Source organism: Leucoraja erinacea, chromosome 32, assembly GCF_028641065.1.
Source record: "Leucoraja erinacea ecotype New England chromosome 32, Leri_hhj_1, whole genome shotgun sequence".
Taxonomy (NCBI): Eukaryota; Metazoa; Chordata; class Chondrichthyes; order Rajiformes; family Rajidae; genus Leucoraja; species Leucoraja erinaceus.
This window is the reverse complement of record NC_073408.1, coordinates 3,981,294-4,005,621: the sequence shown is the minus strand read 5'-3', so window position 1 is coordinate 4,005,621 and position 24,328 is coordinate 3,981,294. Positions and strand designations below refer to the sequence as shown.

At 45.4% G+C, this 24,328-nt stretch overlaps 1 protein-coding gene across 1 annotated transcript in view; it reads left to right on the top strand.

The window, feature by feature from the left end:
• Positions 1-10,042: 10,042 nt before the first annotated feature.
• Positions 10,043-24,328, top strand: part of LOC129712287 (cell surface glycoprotein MUC18-like) — a 90,718-nt gene continuing 76,432 nt past the window's right edge. The window contains exon 1 of the mRNA XM_055660588.1: positions 10,043-10,198. Within this exon, the coding sequence (XP_055516563.1) occupies positions 10,108-10,198 (91 nt within the window). The 5' untranslated portion in view covers positions 10,043-10,107. The remainder of the gene's footprint in view (positions 10,199-24,328) is intronic.

The window sequence follows — 24,328 nt, the reverse complement described above, 5'->3', positions numbered from 1 at the left end:
ACTGACTGAATTCAAGGATTTCAAAGCTTTCTTTTACACTCCCTTGAAAATTAAATGACCAGTATAGGGACGTGGATAGTGCAGGTTTAGAGGGATATAGGCCAAAAGCAAGCTGATGGGACTAGTGTAGATGGGGTATATTGGGCAAGTTGGGCCAAAGGGCCTGTTTCCACACTCTAAGACCCTCTGACTATGATTAATGGATAATGTCTTTTTTGTTCATGCATCACATAAACTCTATACATGGGGCTGCATTTCATTCCCAAGGACAGACTAGAGTTGGAGCAGATTACTGCATCTGTCAAGACCTCTTCGCAAATGTGCGCAAGAATTTGTCGCAATGCCTGGTACACTTACTCATTTTGGAAGATTGCTAAGTAAGTAATCATGGAAATGTCTTAACATAAGGTTCCAGCCCGTCTAAGAGGGACATCACTTTTTCCAGAAGTGAGCATGAGCTACAGTACCTAAACCAGCATCAACATATGTGGTCGGGAAGACCTACAGATTCTCTAGAGCTTTTAGACTTTAGAGATGGAGTGAGGAAATAGGCCCTTCGGCCCACCGAGTCCATGCCGACCAGCAATCGCCCAGTACACTAGGATTATAGAAACTTACAAAATTCTTAAGGGGTTGGACAGGCTAGATGCAGGAAGATTGTTCCCGATGTTGGGGAAGTCCAGGACAAGGGGTCACAGCTTAAGGATAAGGGGGAAATCCTTTAAAACCGAGATGAGAAGAACTTTTTTTCACACAGAGAGTGGTGAATCTCTGGAACTCTCTGCCACAGAGGGTAGTTGAGGCCAGTTCATTGGCTATATTTAAGAGGGAGTTAGATGTGGCCCTTGTGGCTAAGGGGATCAGGGGGTATGGAGAGAAGGCAGGTACGGGATACTGAGTTGGATGATCAGCCATGATCATATTGAATGGCGGTGCAGGCTCGAAGGGCCGAATGGCCTACTCCTGCACCTAATTTCTATGTTTCTATTATCCCACATACTAGGGACAATTTTCACTTTTACAGAAATTCACACAAAGGGTGGTGGGTGTAATGGAACGAGCTGCCAGATGAGGTAGTTGAGGCAGGGACTATCCCAACGTTTAAGAAACAGTTAGACAGGTACATGGATAGGACAGGTTTGGAGGGATATGAGCCAAGTGCAGGCAGGTGGGACTAGTGTAGATGGCCAGTGTGGGAAAGTTGGGCCGAAGGGCCTGTTTCCACACTGTATCTGTCCAACATGGCTCTAATTAAGCAACAAAACCTGTACAACTTTGAAGTGTGGGAGGAAACCGAAGCACCCGGAGAAAACCCACGTGGACACGGGGAGAAGGTACAAACTCCGTACAGACCGTACCCATAGTCAGGATTGAACCCGGGCCTCTGGCGCGGTAAGGCAGCAACTCTACCACTGTGCCACCATGCCACCCACACACTACTCCACATGTGGCCTGACCATCATCTTGTGGAGCTGCAAGATGGCATCCCAAAGCCTGAGTTCAATACACTGACCGATGAAGGTGAGTGTGCCAAATGTCGCCTTCACAGTCTGTCCACCTTTGTCACCACTTTTGTGGAACTATGTTCCTGCACCCTCACTCTCTCTGTTCTACCACATTCTCATTGCCTCTGGCTGCTTCTGTATTCCACAATCGGTCTGAAGAAGGGTTTCGGCCCAAAACGTTGCCTATTTCCTTCGCTCCATAGATGCTGCTGCACCCGCTGAGTTTCTCCAGCTTTTTTGTGTAACCTTCGATTCTCCAGCATCTGCAGTTCCCTCTTAAACACTGTATTCCACATGTTCCTTTCATTGTTGCGATTCTCCAATTAACTTTGTGCAGCTTTGGATTTCTGTCTCCATTTCATTCCTAATTTCCACGCTTCCCCCTGCCCCCCCTCCCCCTCCTCTCCATTCCCCTTCTCATGCTGTGATCTTTCTCAAGGCGTCCCTTTATGAGTTTAATTTTTCCTTAATCCCCGAGTTTAGACAAGAACATCTGACATGATTTCTTTTCAGATTTTTAATATTTTACACTGAGCTCTCTCATCTGTCACCAAGGACTTCCCCCAGAGATTTGTATATGTTGGGGATATTCCTATGACAAATCTTAGACAGCAGATGTCCTATGTAATAGTCATTGTAGTAATCCTGATATTCCATATGCCAGTCCTGGCTCTCTGTTGGTCTGTCTCACAGTCATTCATGATTGATTTATTCACGGGATTCACAAATAAGAGGCTTTGTCACCCTCATTGTTCAAAATTGTTATTTTTCCTTAACTATATTTTCAAGATGATCTTAAGATTGTGCCAAAATTGTCACAATACCAATTATTAACAGCAAACCCTTAAATAGGATGGATGAAACATCTTAGCTTAGTTAGTGCGATTAAATCATTGAATATTTCCCCGCACTATATATCTCCTTCCAGAGCATCAACATGGATGCATCAATGGCATCAGGTCACTCTCGAGGCTATTGTGATAGTCACAGAGTTATACAGCACAAAAACAGGCCCATTGGCCCAACTTGTCCAAGTCCAATAGGTGCCTTCCTCAGCTAATCCCACTTGCCTCCATTTGAGCTAAATCCCTCTAGCCTTTCCCACTTACGCGACTTTTTCGGCGATTGCCGACACCCGTCATAGGTTGTTGCAGGTCGCCGAAAATTTTCAACATGTTGAAAATCCAGCGGCGACCAGAAAGACGCTACGACTCTTTGGGCGACTGAGGAGACGACTCACGACCACATGAGCGACACCCTGGCGACATGTCACGGGGTGAAGCCTGTATGGTCGTGAGTAGTTGCCCAAAGAGTCGTACCTTGTTCTGGTCCCTGGAGGGAGACCGCTTTTCAGGGCTCCCGCAACGGCGACTTCTCCCGCCCGAGTTGCGGGGTTGAAGAGCTCCTGGAGCGGGGCCTTACAGCACCGCCCCGCGCGGCTTGGAATGGCCGCGGGACTCTGCGAGCACACGCCGGGGGCTCTAACACCAAGAACCTGGTGTGCGACCTCGCACCACCCAGCGTGGCTTTAATGGCCGCGGGACAATCGCCATCGCCAGCCGGGGGCTTTGACTTTGACTTTGACTCTGACATGGGGGACGGAGAGTGCAGTGGAGAGATAAGTTTGTTTTTGGCCTTCCATCACAGCGATGTGATGGATGTTTATGTAAATTATGTTGTGTCTTGGGTCCATTTGTTTGTAATGTATGGCTGCAGAAACGGCATTTCGTTTGGACCTCAAGGGGCGCAAATGACAATTAAATTGAATCTTGAATCTTCCCGCCGACGGATTTTCATTACATCTTGAAAAAATTTCATGCAATGACAAAGCCCGAAGTTGCCTTTGTTCTCTCGGAGAATCTTCAACTTCTTCATATTTCCTTTGGCAGCCCTTACAACCCAATGGTATGAACTTTCTTTCGAACAACAGTTTTTTAGGACCAACTTGTTCTGGATCTTATTTGATTGTGCGAAATGCATAATTATCCCCACGACACCCCTTCATGTATGCCTTTGCCCCCCCCCTTTTTCTTAACTTCCGCTTATTATTTGTCCATATTTTAAGTTCTCATCCTTGAATTCCTGGTGTTCGCCATTCCCACTTTGTCGTCCTTTATCTATTGAAGCCCTGTTTATGGCACTCTGACTTTGGTTTGACAATTCGCACATCGAGATAATTGCCTTTTTTTTGACTCTGCCTTTGACTTCCAGCGAAAATTACACTCTTTGGTCATTGATGGCATGGTCAGTGTTTTGGACCTACGAAGTCCTGAAATTTAAATCTGAGTTTCCTTTTGGTCACTTTGTTGCTGTTTCTCATTATATTTGCTGGCATTGTTCTCACTCGTATTTTTTTCTTTGTGTTGCAGAAATTGGTTTGTTCTGTCATGGCTGAATCTCTTTGAAATTTTCTTTGCTTAATTTCATCTTGAATGACATTTCGGAACGGATGTGTGGGTTTAAGTAAATTTGTGTTTTATTTTTCTTTTTTGTTCTGTTGAAAACAGCCCCGGATAATTCAACTTTGACGACCTATGACCTATGGTGCCGGCAAGTTGCCGAAAATGTCGCGTAAGTGGGACAGGCCCATTAATAATTCATTCATATGCATATTCAGTTCTGAGATCTGGCTTTCTGGATTTTACAATCTGACTTAGTGATAATTACGTTCAACACTTATTAAATCCAAAATTCAGTTTCTCATGAATCCTGGATGTTCGCATTCCCAAGGCTAACACAAGGAAATGCATAGAAAACAATCCCCACGACACCCTTCATCATTGGAATCTATTCTTTAATTTCCTGTGTATGTTGCCTTTGTGTCTCTTGTCCGCCCTTACTTCTTATCTGGTTTCCATGTTTTAAGATAATTTTTTTCTGAGTTTGTTTTGGTTTTTACTCGTACTTTATCTATTTCTCATTATATTTCTTGTGGTTTGTTCTCATTCTATTCCTTTTTCTTAGTTTGCTTATTGATATTTTTACTCTCTCTCTCTCTCTCTCACACTGAAATGACACAAATCTTTCATTATCTCTTTGGCATGGGCTCATACTAACATCTTCTGCAACCAGTGTTAAACTTTGGAGTCTGAAGTTTAAAGTCTGAAGAAGGGTTTCGGCCCGAAACGTTGCCTATTTCCTTCGCTCCATACATGCTGCCTCACCCGCTGAGTTTCTCCAGCATTTTTGTCTACCTTAAACTTTGGAGGAACAGCACCTCATATTTCACTTGGGCAGCTTACAACCCAATGGCATGAACAACAATTTCTCTTCTTCTTGCGTACGGCGTGCACAGCCTAAAGTTGTAGGACAACTTGTTCTGTTTGATCTTATTTGATTGTGCACGCCAGGTTTATTGCATTGGTTGAAACAGGGTGGACCACGTGAAGGTTGCAATCTCCCACCCCAACGATTTCTCTAATGTCAAGTAACTCCCGCATTCCTTCACCCCCCCCCCACTATCCTAGTTGTCCCAGTAGTTTCATTCTCCTCATCCTTGTATCCCTTGCGTTGACACATCTTCCCCAGCCAACAATGGGCCATAATGGGCTCCACCCTTCCTGAGGTCATCTGTTGCCAGCCCTGTTTAACGCTGGCCTTCTCGATATTTCAGTCTGTAAAAGGTGTTCTGACCCAAAACCTCACATTCCTTTTTTCCAGTGATGCTGCCTGACCCGCTGAGTTACTCCAGCATATTGCCTCGATATAAACCAGCATCTGCAGTTCCTTCCAACACACAGCATTCAACATTACCAGCTTCCAAATGCTAATGAGTGCCTTCCTTGTGATCTTCTATCCATCCTGAACTCTTGACAGATTTGTTGGGTTCCTGACACTTATTGAAAATTACACTCTCTCTCTCTATCTCTCTCTCTCTCTCTCTAACTGTCTCTCTCTCTCTCTCTCTCTCTCTCTCTCTCAATTCAATTTCAATTTTCAATTTAAAAACTTTATTGGCATGATAAAAAAAGCATTGTTATATTGCCAATGTTTCTCTCTGTCTCTCTCTCTCTCTCTCTCTCTTGTATTTGTCAATCTTCTGATCACCACCTGTGTTTATTAATTTTTACATTAGGACTACCTCCAGCAGCGAGTTGACAAGAGCAGATGGAAAGACGGCAAGTCCATATATGTGGGAACCAGCCTGGGAGAGAAATCGTTAGGAATGTCTAGCTTTCTGAAATTAGACGCAAGCAATAAATTCTTGTTTTATTATTCTTTCCTCCACCACAACAGTGAGTAGCCTTGGAGGTCAGTGCATAGCCATTGGTGAAATACTTGACTGAATTGGGTGTGACCCGCCTGTCAGGGTTTAATGCAATTTCAGATTATCACTCTCGTTCACCGATCTGTCCAATAGTTACAATGAGGTTCGGCTGATACATTTTGCTGCCAATCACTACTGCTTGCAGCAGCATAAATTAGAAGTCTGAGCACACACCAGCTGTGATTATGTTTCAACCTATAATACTTGCTTAGTGCGTACCCACATTTCTACTTGAAAGGCAAATCCCCGCCAATGTTGAAATAAATTAAACTTTGTAGATATTTTCTTTGTCTGGCAGCAGCATCAATCACAACCTGGTCCAAGATTCTTGCTTTCAACTAGCATTTCCTGGACCATGTTTTGTACTTAACATTCTGAAGTTGCATTTCAAAGGCTCTCTTGTACTATCTGTTGGGATTTCATTCAAAACTCCTTAATCCACCAAGGGATGAACTCATCCAGTCTTATGTCTATGGGTAGGTACAAAATGCTGGAGTAACTCAGCGGGTCAGGCAGCATCTATAGAGCGAAGGAATAGTTCTGGTCGAGACCCTTCTTCAGACTCCATGGAAAAAACCTTTTGTTTAGCTTAGTTTAGTGATAAAGTGCGGAAACAGGCCCTTTGACCCCTGTGGAATTCTCTGTCTCAGTGGCGGTGGAGGCAGGTTCTCTGGATGCTTTCAAGAGAGAGCTAGATAGGGCTCTTGAAAATAGCGGAGTCAGGGGATATAGGGAGAAGGCAGGAACGGGGTACTGATTGTGGATGATCAGCCATGATCACATTGAATGGCAGTGCTGGCTCGATGGGTCGAATGGCCTACTCCTGCACCTATTGTCTATTGTCTATTGTCACATGTCTGGAACAATAGTCCAAAATTCAGTTTTGGAGTAAAATAAATTCATCATTAAACTACCAAACTCCTGTGGCAGAAACACATTGCAAATACCCACAAAATAACCCACTGCCAATACTCATTAGATAGAGGCAGCACAGTGGTGCAGTGGTAGAATCACTGCTTTACAGTGCCATGGACCTAGGTTAGATCCTGACTACGGGTACTGTCTGTGTGGAGTTTGCACATCTCCCTGTGACCGCGTGGTTTTTTTTTCTCCAGGTGCTCCGGTTTCCTCCCACATTCCAAAGATGTACAGTTTGTAGGTTAATTGGCTTCTGTAAATTGCCCCTAGTTTGTAGGATGTGAAACTGCATTAACATAGAACTAGTGTACGGGTGTAGACAAAAATGCTGAAGAAACTCAGCGGGTGAGGCAGCATCTATGGAGCGAAGGAATAGGTGACGTTTCGGTGTCACCCCGAAACGTCACCTATTCCTTCGCTCCATAGATGCTGCCTCACCCGCTGAGTTTCTCCAGCATTTTTGTCTACCTTTGATTGTTCCAGCATCTGCAGTTCCTTCTTAAACAACTAAGGTGAGCGTTAAGTGCCTGACCCACTTTCACGACCTAATTCACGACCTTTTTTACTCGTGGACATTTTTCATCAGGCTAGAAAAACGCCCCGACCTACTTGATGCCACGAGTACCTACGACTAGCATCACGGCCTGCTACGACCTACCTACGACCTGCTACGACCTGCTACGACCATGCTGCGAGTATGAGTCAAGGGCAAACTCGACAGAGGTGGTGAATTAGGTCGTGAAAGTGGGACGGGCCCTTTAGTCAGCCTGAACGCAGTTGGCCTGTTTCCACTCAGTATCTCTGAAGGAGACTACACAATCAGGTACGTTACTTTGGAATGATATTAATAATAATAATAAATACTATATTGATCCCCTCAGGAAAATTCATATGTCCAGAAGCCCCCAACCAACAAACGCACACATTCAAAACGAACGCAGACAGAAAATACATAAAATACAATGTGGGCACTAACTGAGAGTAATAAATACTTAAAAATACCGATAATTAACAATTAAAAATTAAAAAATGCAAAATAAAAGCATCCCCCTCCAGCCTAGCGGTTCGGATTATAAAATCTAATGGCTGCAGGGGTGAAGGATCTCCTTCAAGAATATTAAGAATAAGGAATATTAATTAACAGATTAATCTTAGCCAGAACTCCCATTCCCTCTTCATTTTCTGCCTACTATTCCAATGCCCAAGTACACTTCTGAATCATCATCACTGCACTGCAAAGTGTTGTATATGAGATTCGATTTTCCTCCCTTCTTAGCAATAGACGCTAGTTTTTTTTCATGGATTCCTGGACATCAACATGATCTCACTCCGCGAGCATTGGATAACTCAACGCGTCATCTGTGGTAATGCTGCTGAATCATTGGAGAGCAATCAGCTTTGACATACGATTTCTCAAAATAATTAGTCCTACTCTCAACATGTCGATTTTTAACTCTGTGGTGAAACAATGAGGTTTCAAAAAGACAGCTGAATGAGACTTCTATTTCAGGTAGCAGAGAGCTGAGGGTGAGATTGTCCCTGGTGGAAAGAGCACCTAATTAATGATGGGCGTTAATGAAGGGAATATGGCAAGTGTCTCATTTGGAAAGTGTATGCGAGGGTCTATAGAGTGTGAACATGTCTAAGATTATCCATGATATTAGCTACTCATCATCTTGTCCTCCTATTGATTGGTAGGGATGTGAATGTCAATTAACTTATTGGTAGAAAGAACCATACAAGTGACGGTATGCCAAATATTTACAACAGTGTACAGGAACTGTGGAAAACAGAGGGAACCGCTGCGGTGAAATAGGTGGAACCAGAATTTAGCGTTAAGAGGAAAGGTGTATAAGGGCGGCACGGTGGCGCAGCGTTAGAGCTTCTGCCTTACAGCGCCAGAGACCCGGGTTTGATCCTGACTATGGGTGCTGTCTCTGTGGAGTTTGTACGTTCTCCCTGTGGCCGTGTGGGTTTTCTCCGGGTGCTCCAGTTTCCTCCCCCAATCCAAAGGTTTGTAGGTTAATTGGCTTTGGTAAAACATTTTAAGTTGTCCCTAGTGTGTAGGATAGTGCTAGTGAATAGTAAGAACGTGGGTTGGCATGGACACGGTGGGCCAAAAGGGCCCGTTTCCATGCTGTATCTCTGAAAAAAAGAGGATTGAAAAGAGAAGCTGATTATTAAGTTGAGCTACGTGGATGTGAATAGGGACTAATTGCATTTCCTTTCAACAAAGACCATCTGGGCGGTGTGGAGATGAACAAAGACTGACTGCCCTGATGAACAGGAGGTCCAGGAACACAAATCTTGTTAAGTTGATGGATGGCTTTGGAAGATCTAGGTTGGATGAAGAAGGGCAATGCTATCATGCCCACCTTTTCCATCAGTTAATAATTCTATTAAAAAATGCAGATACATGCATTTGAATTCTCACTGTTAATTGAACCCATTTAGTCTGATGCTTAAGATGAACACAAAGTACTGGAGTAACTCAGCGGGTCAGGCAGCATCTCTGGAGAAAAAGGATGGGTGACGTTTTGGGTCAGAACCCTTCTTCAGAAGTTTAATTACAACAGTTGTATGTTTTAAGTCGACAATTGTAAATTGGAAGGGGAATCAATAAGTAAAATCTGTCGGTACACAAAAATGCTGGAGAAATTCAGCGGGTGCAGCAGCATCTATGGAGCGAAGGAAATAGGCAACGTTTCGGGACGAAACGTTGCCTATTTCCTTCGCTCCATAGATGCTGCTGCACCCGCTGAGTTTCTCCAGCATTTTTGTCTACCTTCGATTTTCCAGCATCTGCAGTTCCATCTTAAACAGTAAAATCTGTCGCCCATTTGAATAAGTGTTATGATCCCAGAACCAGGGGCCACACCGTTTAAGAATAAGGAGTAAGCCATTTAGAACGGAGACGAGGAAACACTTTTTCTCACAGAGAGTGGTGAGTCTGTGGAATTCTCTGGGTGGAGGCAGGTTTTCTGGATGCTTTCAAGAAAGAGCTAGACAGGGCTCTTAAAAATAGCGGAGTCGGGGGATATGGGGAGAAGGCAGGAACGGGGTACTGATTGGGGATGATCAGCCATGATCACATTGAATGGCGGTGCTGGCTCGAAGTGCCAAATGGCCTACTCCTGCACCTATTGTCTATTGTCTATTGTCATCTCCCTGGTACTTAACTCGCTGAGTTACTCCAGCATTTTGTTTCTGTCTTCGGTGTAAACCAGCATCTGCAGTTGTTTCCTACAGACCCAGAGAGAGAGAGAGAGAGGGGGGTTTGGGATGGCTGTGTCTAGCGGAGGCGGGCTAGTGTTGTGGTGGTGGGTGGGGTTTGGCTTGGCACCAGCGCCTCACTTCACTCTAACGCCGCTGCCTCTCTCGGCTCCTCATTCTCCAGTGCAGGCTCTGGGTGGAAACATGTCTTCGGCGGTGAGAGCAGGGCGGGCAGCGGCGAGCGGCAGCGTGTGCCTATCCCCAGCATTGGTGACACTAGTCCTCACAATCCCAGGTAAGGGAGAGACGGCAAGGCGAGGCGGGGCGGGGGGAGAGAGGTCCAGGCTGGGCTGCGGGATGGAGGCACCTTCTCACCGATTACCACCGTCTTGTACATTCAGCGGGAAAAGGTCTCAGATTAGACCGGGAGAAGAGGAGAAAAAAAAAAGGATTGCTGGAATTTGTGGAATTTTATTGGGGAAAGGTTGTTCGTTTGCAGAGAGGGAAGATTTCGATGTGTGCTTGATCTGCTCGCACGCTTCAACCTTCATGTACAATGGTGAATGCTGATGGGAACCTGTTGTATTGAGATGGGGAGACACAAAAAGCTGGAGTAACTCGCCGGCTCACACACACAGCATCTCTGGACTGGCTGAGTTAGACCAGCGTTTTGTCTCTATCCTCGCTTTAACCCAGCATCTGTAGATCCTTCCTCCACAGCGAGGAGACAGATGGCTGTTTCCTCGAGGTTCTGCGGCGTTTTAAACGCGGAGCCGGGAGGTGAGCGGTAACCGGGACCTGATGCCACAGGAGAGAGAGAGAGAGGCGAGGCTGTGTTTCTTTCTGCAAGGCGCTGGTGGAGAACTGGGCAAGGACATTAGCGCAAGGCAGGAGACTGAGCGAGGAAGGACCGATATATACCAACAGTCTGGGTTCCCAGAAAACCTGGTAGATGCAGCAGGAAAAGTCAACGATTTGAGACCCGTTTGAGTGGAGGAACAACTAAGGAGGAACATCCGAAAATGATTCCGTTTTGGGAGTTGCTGGAGTCCTTCTTTAGGCTGGCCAGTTCACCTGGAGAACTTTCTGTGCAATTTAATCGCCAGGGGGAATATTCCTGTGCTAAATATCAAATCAGATTGTTTGGATTTTGTTAATAAATTCTCAAACTCGGATTTAGTGTTTGACTCATTTTAAATGTTTTATGCTCTTCTCAATGGAAACTCAAACTGGGCGAATGGCAATTCATTTGAATTCATCTCAAATAAAGTAGGGGAGAGGATAGGGTGACGAAAGGGGTTGCCTGTGGATATAAACCAGCCTGAGCAACTCATATTTGCTTTTTGTATGTCTATATATTTTCACAATCTATGTGCATTAATTGTGTGAACGGTTTAGTGTGAGGAGTCTTAAGTCTGGCGCTTGCCACTCCCTTGGGACGTGGTGGTTTGAGGACATTGCAAGATTTAAGCACGAGTTTTATGGCTGTGCAAAAAAAACCCTAACCCTTTTTAAAAAAAAACCCTCTTTCAATTAATGGTGAGTTTACGAGCAACTGGGAATTATATCCCGTGAAGTTTCAATTACAATCGACACAATTAGCTTCTAAGATGGAGTTGACCAGCCCCACCCCACCCCAGAACCTCCACTCTCAGCGATCACTCGCTCACTGCATGTTACAAGAATACAGACAGTTCTAGTCCCTCACACGGAATTTTACTCCCAATTCCCTCCTTCCCAATTTATTCCCATTTGTTCAAGTTGATATTGCCCCTTGTTGTATCTCCGGTACTAATTTCTGCAATTATTGTTAGCCAGCATCCTCCAATCCAGATATCAACTATGATCCAGTTTGACTTCCACTGTGTGTGTGCATTGGTTCTTCAATTCTGAAAATAATTTACCATTTCTGATTCCCAGCTGAGCATTCCCAGAAAGTAATGCAACTAAAGATAGACACAGAAAGCTGCGGTAACTCAGCGGGATAGGCAGCATCCTATAGAAGGAATGGGTCGAGACCCTTCTAATGTAACTCACTGGTCTTTGTGCTCTGTTTTGGAATCAAATCTTTTTTTTCCAATGGGCAGAATCTCTTTAGTTGATTTGATATGGTTCTAAAATGATCATCTATGGTGCAGGCTTCAAAGGAGAGTTTTTGTATCCCAAACTCTCCCACTTCCACGCTGCCCGGGTTAGTTAGCAGAGTTGGATGAGTCACTCAGCCTTGAGAGCATCTCCTCTGATGGTCGCTGCGTAGCTCGCTCCTGCCACCAGGGGTCATGTTTTAGGTAGTTGAGTAGTGGAGCCTCACTTTAACTCACCCAGACCAGTGCAGTATTGGCCCTGAGATTTATTCCAGCTAGTGCCAAATCAGGTACTAACTAGCAACCCTTAGATGGGGAGTAGTACTTTGGGGCTTAACTCGTAGGCTGTGCATGAATGTTCCTTCTTTGAACTATTTTGGATAGTATGTTTCTTTGCAGAATGTCCAATTCCTTTATTATTCAATGAATTTAATGATACTGATGGTCACATGTGCCTACTAGGTAACCCAGGTACAGTGGAACGTTTTGTTTTGTATAAAACCCAGTAAATTCATGCAGCAGACCTCAGCCAGGTAGTACGCAAGTGTCTCCATGTCTTGCCGCTGACATAGTTACAAAAGTTCATCGAACAATCCTGTCTACTGCCTGGTACATGAGTGGCAGCCCCAACACCATCACACCCCTCCCCCCCCCCCCCCCCCCCCCCCCCGAACAGTCCCCCCCTCCTGCCCCCCCCCCAGTGGCAGCCCCCCACACCCTCACTTCCCCCCCCCCCCACCCTCACCCTCTTCCCCCCCCCCTCACTTCCCCCCACCCTCACTTCCCCCCACCCTCCCCCCCCACCCTCACACTCACATCCCCCTCCCCCCCACACTCATCAGGGATCAGGGGATATGGAGAGAAGGCAGGTACCGGATACTGAGTTGGATGATCAGCCATGATCATATTGAATGGTGGTGCAGGCTCGAAGGGCCGAATGGCCTACTACTGCACCTATTTTCTAAGGTTCTATGTACCGAGTTTGTACGTTCTCCCTGCGGTCCGCGTGGGTTTTCTCCAGTTTCCTCCCACTCCACAAAGACGTACAGGTTGTAGGTTAATTGGCATTATATAATTGTAAATTGTCTCCTGTGTGTGTGTGTGTAGGATAAGTGTGTTAGTGTCTGGGGATCGCTGGCCGGCACGGACTCGGTGGGCCGAAGGGCCTTTGTTCGTGGTATATCCTTACACTAAACTAAACAGCCGACCCCTGTGTGTTGGCAAATCCTGCATTATAGTTTCAAAATGACACATATCATTGAGAAAATATATGCAGGTCTGTTTATCTAATTCATAACTATGAAAATGTTAAATTGGCCAAAGTTTACAGTTTGCAAGAAGCCCAGCTTAGATAGCAAATGAAAATGGCTTGAGGAAACTGCTGTATTGTCGTCCAATTAAACAATATGTTTAATTTAGATAAAAAGCTAAAGATAGTGAAACGTCTCATATTCCTTCTGTCCAGAGACGCTGCCTGTCCCGCTGAGTTACTCCAGCTTTTTGCGTCTATCTTCGGTTTAAACCAGCGTCTGCAGTTCCTGCCTACACATCCTTGACATTATTTATGTTAAAATGACAAATGTCAAGAAATGTGTACTTTCCTCACTCAGCTGAGAGTTGTCAACATTAATGCTTGAATTTTTGGATCTGAGCCACCCTTGAACATTCCAGGGCAAGCACTGAAAAATAAGGCCGGTTCGATCCTGTCCTCGGGTGCTGTCTATGTGGAGTTTTACGTTCTCCCTATGACTACATGGGTTTCCTCCTGGGGCTCCAGATTCCTCCCACATCCCAAAGACATGTGGTTTGTAGGTTAATTGTCCTCTGTAAATTGCCCCTAGTGTGTGGGGGGGAAAAGGGGGATAAAACAGAACTAGTGTGAATGGGTGGTCCATGGCCAGCATGAACCTAGTGGGCCGAAGGGCCTGTTTGCATGCGGTATATCTACACAAAAGTGAAGTTAGCAGTAGAATTATTCTGGACATCTTTTATTATGTTCTTGAAATACTTATCTCTCCTACATCGGCAGTTTATGGTGTAACAGAACAAGAACTACAATGTATCTGCCAATCTTGCCCAACTCCGTTCTAGAACAAAAATGTTTTATCTCTCGAGGGGATGGATGGACAAGTGACGTTTTGGGCCGGGACCCTCCTTTTTCAGTCTGTAGAAGAGTCCCGACCTTAAGCTTGTCCATTTCCCCCACAAATGCTGTCTGACCCACTGAGTCTTGAGGGGTGGCGCGGTGGCGCAGCGGTAGAGTTGCTGCCTTACAACACCAGAGACCCGGGTTCGATCCTGACTAAGGGTGCTGTCTGTACGGAGTTTGAACGTTCTCCCCGTGACCGCGTGGGTTTTCCAAAGACAACTCCAAAGGCGTAAAGGTTTGCAGGTTAATTTGGCTTGGTATAAATGTCAATTGTCCCAAGTGTGTGCAGGATAGTGTTAATGTGTGGGGATCGCTGGTCGAAGCAGACTCGGTGGGCTGAAGGGTCTGTTTCCGTGCTGTATCTCTAAACTAAAACTTGGCTCGTAGGAGTGGGTTGTTTGCAAATGCTGGCACAGCAAACAAGTGGGGGCTGTTTCAGGCCCAACAGCTCATTCATTTGGGGATGAGGGTGACCCGGGCTGAGACACGAACAGTTGGCACAGATAGACTTTCACGTGGACAGTAAAATGTCACGTTCAATCAATCCTCAAATACCTATCTTATCCTAGTCTCCAGCCTTTAATGCCTGAAGCATCCAAAGGTTTACAATAGGCCTCTCTTAAATGTCATTCTCCACCCCTCCCATCTCCACTCAATCACTATGATCACAGCCACATGCTTCTCTCATTACAGACCTCCACACTGTGCGTCCTTCCCCCCCAATCTCCATCTCTCAGGACTACCCAGCTGCAGTTCTGGACTAGTCTGACTTCCCTGTGCACTCTGCCTTAGTGTGATGTGGAAAGGAATGCCATAACTCGTGACACATTGATTCAGATCTAGGCCAGGGGCTAGGTATTTGGAAAGACTACGACATTCACCTTTACTAGTGGAGCAGGGTGATGGCTGCGACTCTACCTGCAGAAGGTGCGAGTTGTCTCACTATTGTGTGTTCTGGCCACATTGCCCTTTGGAGCAGGATGGATGTAAGAGCATGTGGGATGGGCTCCCCTCCACAGCCATTCGCCACCCCCCACTCCCCCGGTCAAATCTTTCTCAAGGCCCTTTGAGTGTCCTCCATTCACCCCAGTCCTCATGCTCTCACTGGTGTGACTGACCCACTGCAATCACCACTAGAGCACTGGCTTTTTAGTGCAGCTTAGTTCGGAGATACAGCGAGGAAACAGGCCCTTCGGCACACCTTGTCCGCACCGACCAATGATCCCCGCACACTAACACTGCCTTACACACACTAGGGACAATTTTACATTCGTGCCAAACCAATTAACCTACAGACCTGTATGTCCTTAGAGTGTGGGAGGAAACGGAAGATCTCGGAGAAAATCACGACGAGACAGACAGCAACCGTGATCGGGATCGACCCCGGGTCTCTGGCGCCACAAGGCAGCAATTCTACCGCTGCGCCACCGTGCCGCCCTTTTTAAAATAACCATGTTCCAACTGCAAGCTCACCCTAACGCCAGACATGAATTCCACCATAATTTGGATATCAATCTGAATGTGGCTCGCAAGAAGACGTGTACAGATCCACCGCTCATTTTCCGGCAATCGATGGTCAGGCACTTCCTTTAATCCGGGCAAAATCACGATAGCGCGCGCGTGAGATTCCCATGGCCTGCGACTAGTTCACAAGGCGGCCACAGATGGCAATGCACGTGGCTCCATCCCGAAAGAGTTGATTGGATACATCTGCAGTTGATCCTTTGGCTTTGTGTGATTCTTACCTTATTTTACTTACAGGGACTAATAAAAGCTTTTCACCGTACCTCGGTACACGTGACAATAAAGCTAACTAAGCTAAACTAAAGATATCCTCTAATTTACCTGGTATAATTCCACCATCATATCCACCACTGTAAGTTGTTCAAGGAGGAACTGCAGATGCTGGAAAATCGAAGGCAGACAAAAGTGCTGGAGAAACTCAATGGGTGAGGCAGCATCTATGGAGCAAAGGAAATAGGCAACGTTTCGTCCCGAAACGTTGCCTATTTCCTTCGCTCCATAGAAGCTGCCTCACCCACTGAGTTTCTCCAGCACTATTGTCCACCACTGTAAATTGTTCTTGGACATGACTTGAGAATTAAGGGACTGAAGTTTAGGGGTAACATGAGGGGGAACTTCTTTACTCAGAGAGTGGTGGCTGTGTGGAATGAGCTTCCAGTGAAGGTGGTGGAGGCAGGTTCGTTTTTAGCATTTAAAAATAAATTGGATAGTTATATGGACGGGGAGGGAATGGAAGGTTATGGTCTGAGCGCAGGTATATGGGACTACGGGAGAATATGTGTTCGGCACGGACTAGAAGGGTCGAGATGGCCTGTTTCCGTGTTGTAATTGTTATATGGTTATATGGTTATAACAGTGCATTCGAAGAAGCGTGTGGGGAATGTCTCGGGCTAATTTCACAAAGAACAGCGAGAGACATCTTCATTCCATGTGTCTGGGCAAGATTGTAACCCAGGTGCTAGAGGTGAGAGAGCATTTCACTCAGCCATTTAATCTCCCTTCAAGTGCTCCCTTCAAAGAAAAATGTCAGTAAATCATCTTGCAAACTCTTCGGGAAAGTATGGATATCCCATTATAAATACGCAGAACGTAATATGGGTAAGGTCTGGTCCCATAGCAGGCATTTTGACTTGAGATAGACACAAAATGCTGGAGTAACTCAGCGGGATGAGAGGGGATCTCATTGAAACTTATAAGATTGTTAAGGGCTTGGACACACTAGAGGCAGGAAACACGTTCCCGATGTCGGGGGAGTCCAGAACCAGGGGCCACAGTTTAAGGAGTAAGCCATTTAGAACGGAGACGAGGAAACACTTTTTCTCACAGAGAGTGGTGAGTCTATGGAATTCTTTGCCTCAGAGGGCGGTGGAGGCAGGTTCTCTGGATGCTTTCAAGAGAGAGCTAGATAGTGCTCTTAAAGATAGCGGAGTCAGGGGATATGGGGAGAAGGCAGGAATGGAGTACTGTTTGGGGATGATCAGCCATGATCACATTGAATGGCAGTGCTGGCTCGAAGGGCCAAATGGCCTACTCCTGCACCTATTGTCTATTGGGACAGGCAGCAACTTGACCCAAAACGTCACCCATTCCTTCTCTCCAGAGACGTTGCCTGTCCCGCTGAGTTACTCCAGCATTTGGTGTCTATCTTTGCTGTAAACCAGAATCTGTAGTTCCTTCCCACACATTTCCACTCTAGATTTGGAGAGAAAGAGAAGAATGCTGGAAACTAAGTAAATGTGGAACGTGCTGAAGTGAAAAGTTATTTTTAGTCCTGCTAATAAAATCTGCTTTATAAAAAGTAACTTACAGATTTGAACTCAAGTTTCATCTATTATATTCTCCAGGAAGGAAGTTTGGACTTTGGGAAATGGTTCTGAGAAAAGTTCTCCCTAAAATGTAACGGAAGTGGGGTTTTTTATGTTGATTTGCTTTTCATGCCCTTCTAATATTTTCTTTTAAATTCAATGAGAGAATCATGAATGTTTAGCATTCTTTCAACTGAACTATACCGAGAGCACAGGTGGTATAATGCAGGGCAAGATCTAATGGGAACTCCATTGGTTGGCTATCCATGCCTACATTCCCATTCTCTATTTCTTTCTCCTCTCCTGCACGTCAGCCCATGGTATGCGAGTGATTTATAATTATTACAGGCAGTGCCAATGTACGAGCAAGCACTGTCGAAAATTGTACATGAAACATATCAAAATCAGGTGGACATTTGGCCCACTGCTCCCCAGATAAATTACATCTTCTAAAGATGTTTCAGCTATTTTGTGGGGTTTTCTACCTCTTGGTCAGGCTGGTGTAGATTTCCACTAATTTTCAAGCACGGTGGCGCAGCGGTAGAGTTGCTGCCTTACAGCGCCAGAGACCTGGGTTCGATCCTGACTACGGGTGCTGTCTGTACGTCTGGAGTTTGTACGTTCTCCCCGTGACCTGCGTGGGTTTTGCTTCGGTTTCCCCCCCTCCCCCCACTCCAAAGACGTACCGCTTTGTATGTTAATTGGCTTTGATAGCATTTTAAATTGTGCCAGGGATGCTGTAAGTGTGCGGGGATTATTGGTCGAAGTGGACTTGGTGGGCCGAAGGGCTTGTTTCCGCGCTGTGTCTCTACTATAAACTAAACTAAATGCTGCAATTTTTGTTAACAAATTTATTTCAGAAGCACAAAAGGATTTTGTATGCTATGAAGAAATGGTTTGATTTTGGATCTGGCATTATCCAACAGGATTGTCGAGATGCTTGAGGGCCTGAGTAAAGTGTTGGCTTTCGGCCATTTACTTTGACCAACAAAGGCTTACCAAAAATGTACATCTCCCTGCCAGAATAGTTGCTGCTTTTGTGTTCTAACTTGGCTCCAACGGAGACTGACATCCATCACTACATATTTTGATCTTTCTCACCCTTCACAATTATTTTAATCAAGTCAAGTCATTTTTATTTCTATAGCACATTTAAACACAACTCTCGTTGACCAAAGTGCTTTACATTAGTGCTGGTACTAACCTGCTACAAACAGTGGTACATGGATCAACAATACATACATAGATACATACATACAGCGCTCCCTCAGAGGACCTCAAGAAAGGCTTGAGAGTAGAAATAAGTTTCAAGTCTAGACTTAAAAGAGTGGATGGAGGGGGCATTTTGATGGGAAGAGGGATACCGTTCAATAGTCTAGGTGCAGCAACAGCAAAAGCGATATCGCCCCTAATGCCGTCATAACCTTTAGTATAATGAACCAAAACTGAGAACGGTAACATATTTAGTTTTGGCTGTTGAAGAATGAATCTGGATTATTATACCTCAATACCTTATTATGAACTAAATCATCAGATTGACTTGTAGCGGAATTGTAGGAATTGTCTGTAGTTGTACTTGACCAGACAGTAGATCCAAACTGAGTTCCAAGTGTTTAATTTTCTCACTCACGTTTTGCGCAAGGAACCAAAGATACAAAGTGATTGGACTTAAGATTTCAATCCATTGCTTTATCAAGGCACTTGTAATCAATGTCGTAAAGATTTTTTGATCCTCTACGTCGAGAAGTAAGGGTTTTGGTTACTTCTAGACATCAGCGTTTGCAAACCTTGTTGACCTGTATCACCACTTTGTGATTTGTGTGTATGTAACTAAACCCCTTTGCATCTCTAACCCATACAGTCCAAGCTGTACCTGGCATCTACCCACCAAAATACACAACGTGAAAATCAAATCTGAAACATTCTAGTATTTTTATAGTCCTAAAATATATTAAAATGCTGAAATGATTTACTAGTAGCAATCTTTCAGGTTATTAAATACGTTAGATGAGGTTATTTGCATCAGGTTATTAAATGATCTGATGTAAATAATCATATCTAACGTCATGTTGACTCTTAGATGGAAATCCCAATTCAAATAGCATGTGTTGCACTTCATCACATGTTGTTGTTGGTCTGGGTGCATTATTATGGTGTGGACCAGGATACAGTGGAAGTGCCTTTGTCTGGAAGAGACGAGATTCCTCTTAGCAGGCAAACCAGATCACTTCCAAAAGACGTGGTCTACGTTTTTGGAACTATTACAAGCATAAGGTGCAATAGTAATTAAAAAAAATTAAAAATAAATAAATAAATAAATAGTACCAGGTTCTGGCAAGGGGGGGGTAAAAAAAACCCCCCAACAAAAACAGACTTGGCTGGTAGTCCCCTTTCTGCGGAGTTTAATGTTATAATAGAGCGATTGTTTCTCCTTTCTTTTTCTTTCTTTTCTAGGGTCTACTTTCTTTCTTTACTTCCTTCTCTAACTTCTTTTCTAAGGGGCTTTCTGTTCTCAACATTCTCCTGCACCTTCACGACTCTTGCGCACTTTCCTTACTTCCTATACTTCTATCTTTTTTTTAAAGCTCAAAATATGAAGCGGTACAAAAAATGTATTAAGACATATGTGTTGTGTATTATTGTAACTTACCGTACTTCTAATTAAAAAAAAAAAAAAGAAATGCCTTTGTTTGCATTCTGTCAAAACGTCGCCCATTCCTTCTCTCCAGAGAAGCTGCCTGTCCCGCTGAGTTACTCCAGCTGGGATGGCAGGACTTTCATATGAAGAAAGACTGGACAGACTCGGCTTGTACACGCCAGAATTTAGAAGATTGAGGGGGGATCTTATAGAAACGTACAAAATTCTTAAGGAGTTGGACAAGCTAGATGCAGGAAGATTATTCCCGATGTTGGGGAAGTCCGTGTCAAGGGGGTCACAGCTTAAGGATAAGAGGGAAATCTTTTAGGACCGAGATGAGAAAAACATTTTTTACACAGAGAGCGGTGAATCTGGGGAATTCTCTGCCACAGAAGGTAGTTGAGGCCACAGTTCATTGGCTATATTTAAGCGGGAGTTAGATGTGGCCCTTGTGGCTAAAGGGATCAGGGGGTATGGAGAGAAGGCAGGGATGGGATGCTGAGTTGGATGATCAGCCATGATCTTCTCAAATGGCGGTGCAGGCTCGAAGGGCCAAATGGCCTACTCCTGCACCTATTTTCTATGTTTTTGTGTCTATCTTTGGTTTAATCCAGCATCTGCAGTTCCTACACAAATCAAATCGTAGTACACATAAGTACAATCAATCTATACGCGTGCAACTCTAGTGAAAAGAGTAAAATACCAGAGTGCAAACTATAGTTTACAACACTTCAGTATCACAGTTAAGTGTAAATTCCCAATGTGGGAGATTGCAAGTTTGGGACTGGACCCTAGTTATAGTTTAGTTTAGTTTATTATAGTCACATGCACCGAGTTACAGTGAAAAGCTTTTGCTTATAGGAGGACCGTTAGGTGCCTGACAACAGAGGGGAAGAGGCTATTCCTGAATCTGGTGTTACCCACTGTCAAGCTTTCGTATCTTCTTCCTGATGGGAGAGGGAAAAAGAGGGAATGACTGGGGTGGGAAAGGTTCTTGAATGTATTGGCTGCTTTATAGGGACAGCATGAAGTGTGGATGGAATCCATGGTGGGCAGGCATGGACTGGGCTACGTCCAACAACTCTCCGCGATGTTTTGCGGGAAAGGGTCTTGGGATGAGCTGTTCCCAGACCAAGTCCAGAAACCATTTCTTAAAAAGTGTAAAACTTGGAAAGTCCAGAAACCATTTCTTAAAAAGTGTAAAACTTGGAAATGGGTGAGAAGTGGCAATATGTGCATTGGGGAAGCAGTATATTTAGGCAAGGAAAATGGGAAACGTGAACAGACATAGACTATTCACTAAGACCATGGCCGATCCAATATTGGCATCATCACCACACCGTAAATCACTTGTGGTTCAAATATCTCCCAATCTTTACATTCAATGTGGTGAATCTCTGGAACTCTCTGCCACAGAGGGTAGTTGAGGCCAGTTCATTGGCTATATTTAAGAGGGAGTTAGATGTGGCCCTTGTGGCTAAGGGGATCAGGGGGTATGGAGAGAAGGCAGGTACGGGATACTGAGTTGGATGATCAGCCATGATCATATTGAATGGTGGTGCAGGCTCGAAGGGCTGAATGGCCTACTCCTGCACCTAATTTCTATGTTAATATATTAAATGACACTGCCTACTCAACTGACTAGGATAGAGATTCCAAACATTCATGACCCTTTGAGAGAAGAAATTCTATCTCGTCTCCAAGTTAAATGGGATATCCTTCTTCTTCTGTCGAATGTCTTTTAGACCTGCAGCTCCGTTGAGGCGAGCCAGGCCAACGTTGGTGTCATCATCCAGGTCAATCAGACCTCGTTCACCATTCGGTGGCCGGTGTTTGGGGCAACTGATGACTATGTGCTCCACTGTCTGTGTTGGGTCCCCACACTTGCAGGAGGCGTTGTCCACAAGGCCCCACCTCTACATTGCTACTCCATAGCGTCCGACGCCTGTCCTCAAGCGGTTGAGGGTTGTCCACTGCTTTCGGGGCAGGTCCTGGCCAGGGACGTCCATGGGGTCGTTGATGTAATGGTGTAGCCTAGATGGTTCCGCTTACTTCCACTGGTCTCTCCTGCTCGTCTTGACCCAGGCGGTCTTAGAAGCATCAGCCGGTGTTGTGCAGAGTAGCTCTTGGGCTTGCGTGGCAAAGGTGTGCCGTGACAAAGGGGTACACTTGCACAGAAATTATATCCTCTTGTTCTAAATACACCCAATTAATTATTATCTTGCCAATCCCCTCCCCCCCCCCCACCCCTCCCCCCTTGCATATTTCAATGAGATCACCCCTCATACACAAAATGAATGAGAGGAATAGATCGGGTCGATGCACAGAGTCTCTTGCCCAGAGTAGGAGAATCGAGAACCACTGAACATCAGTTTAAGGTGAAAGGGGAAAGATTTAATAGGAATCTGGTAACTTTTTCGCACAAAGGGTGAGGAGGTAGTCGAGGGGGGTACTCGGTACATGGAGGGTATATGGGCCAAACGCAGGCAGGTGGGACTAGTGTAGATGGGGACAGGTTGGTTGGTGTGGGCAAGTTGGGCAGAAGGGCCTGTTTCCACGCTGTATGACTCTGTGACTCTTAAGAATAATTAAAAACACATTTTTAAAAAGCAATGTAGGATAAGTGATCTTTTGATGCCCCTTGGCTGGTGTGATCGTATGCCCCTGTCGGTCATAACTGGCCGTGATAGGACTGTTGTATTGGATGGATGAGGACAGTGGTGCTTTGAAGCTTTTAATGTATACGTCAGCTCCATAGTCATTCCCTTTCATCACTGGTACGTACATGCCTCGCTCAGAACTCAGTGAGTACAGAACTGTACCGGGCAGTATCCAGAGGATAAACTGCCTTGCTTCCAGTAATGTCTAACCTCATATCTGTAACAGTGGCACGCTCTGAACACTCCCATTATGGAGCCGCTGTTTAAACTGACTCATGCCATTGTTATTGGTTGCTGAAGCTTTGTGAAATCCTGCGTCAGGGGAGAGATGGCATTCTGCTGAAACTCATGCATCCCATGTGGCACTTAGTCATTGACTCAGTTTCACCTCGTTGACCCCTGTTGTGAGCTGTGGACAATGAATGATCATTAGTCTCTTAGCGCTAACGGCAGGTACTCGGGAAGGCTCGCTAACGGCAGGTAAGCACGGGAAGACTCGTGAAGATTTTTCAACATGATGAAAAATGTCCACGAGAGCCCCGAGTACCGACGAGTGGCCATTACCGGGGAATCAGGGCAAACTCGGGAGAACTCTTGGAATGAACTCGTACCGTGGGACAGGGGTTTAAATGTTTGGAGGGATAAGGGCCAAATGGAGACTGGATGTGTCTCTGTGAGTGTGTTTCTGTGCATGTATTTGTGTCTGTGTGTGTGCCTCTGTGTGATCTGTGCGAGTCTGTGTCTGTGTGTGTGCCAGTGTGCGGTCACAGGGAGAACGTATGAACTCCATACAGACAGCGGTCACAGTCAGGATCAAAACCGTGTTTCTGGCGCTGAGAGGCAGCAACTCTACCGCTGCGCTACTCTGCCGCCCTAGTTAGTTGGGTTTAGTTTATTGTCACGTGTACCGAGATGAGGTCAAACGCTTTTTTTGTTGTGAGCTATCCAGTCAGCGCGGGGGTTACAGGTGGGTGTGGAACTTGGGAGGGGGGGGTACAGAGATGGAGGCAGCTAAGGGACAAGACTCTGTGTGTGTGTGTGTGTGTGTCTGTTGGTGTGTGTCTGTCTGTGGGTGGGTGGGTGTGAGTGTGTGTGTGTGTGTGGGTGTATGTGTGTATGTATGTGTGTGTGGGTGTGAGTGAGTGGGTGTGAGGTGGGTGGGTGTGAGTGAGTGTGGGTGTGGAAAAGCACGTGCGTTGTGTGCGTGGGTTTATTAGCGTTACTGAGCAACCCCCAGCTGAATCGGATCTCCAATCTTACATTGATTCGCATTTGACCAAAAGCATTTGAAGAAGGGTTCTGGCCCAAAGCGTCACCCATTCCTTCTCTCCAGAGATACTGCCTGACGACCCGCTGAGTTACTCCAGCACTTTGTGTCCATCTTCTGACCAACAACGTTGCCTTTATCAAGAGCATGAGTGTGCAATGATCAACCCGTGTTAATACAATTCACACAGGGACGTCTTCCACTGCCCGGGGAGAGAGTGGAAACAAGAGAGCCGATACCCTGAGTAGAAAGAAGTGGTTTAATTTCCAGCAGCAGATGATGGATGGAAATGGTCTGT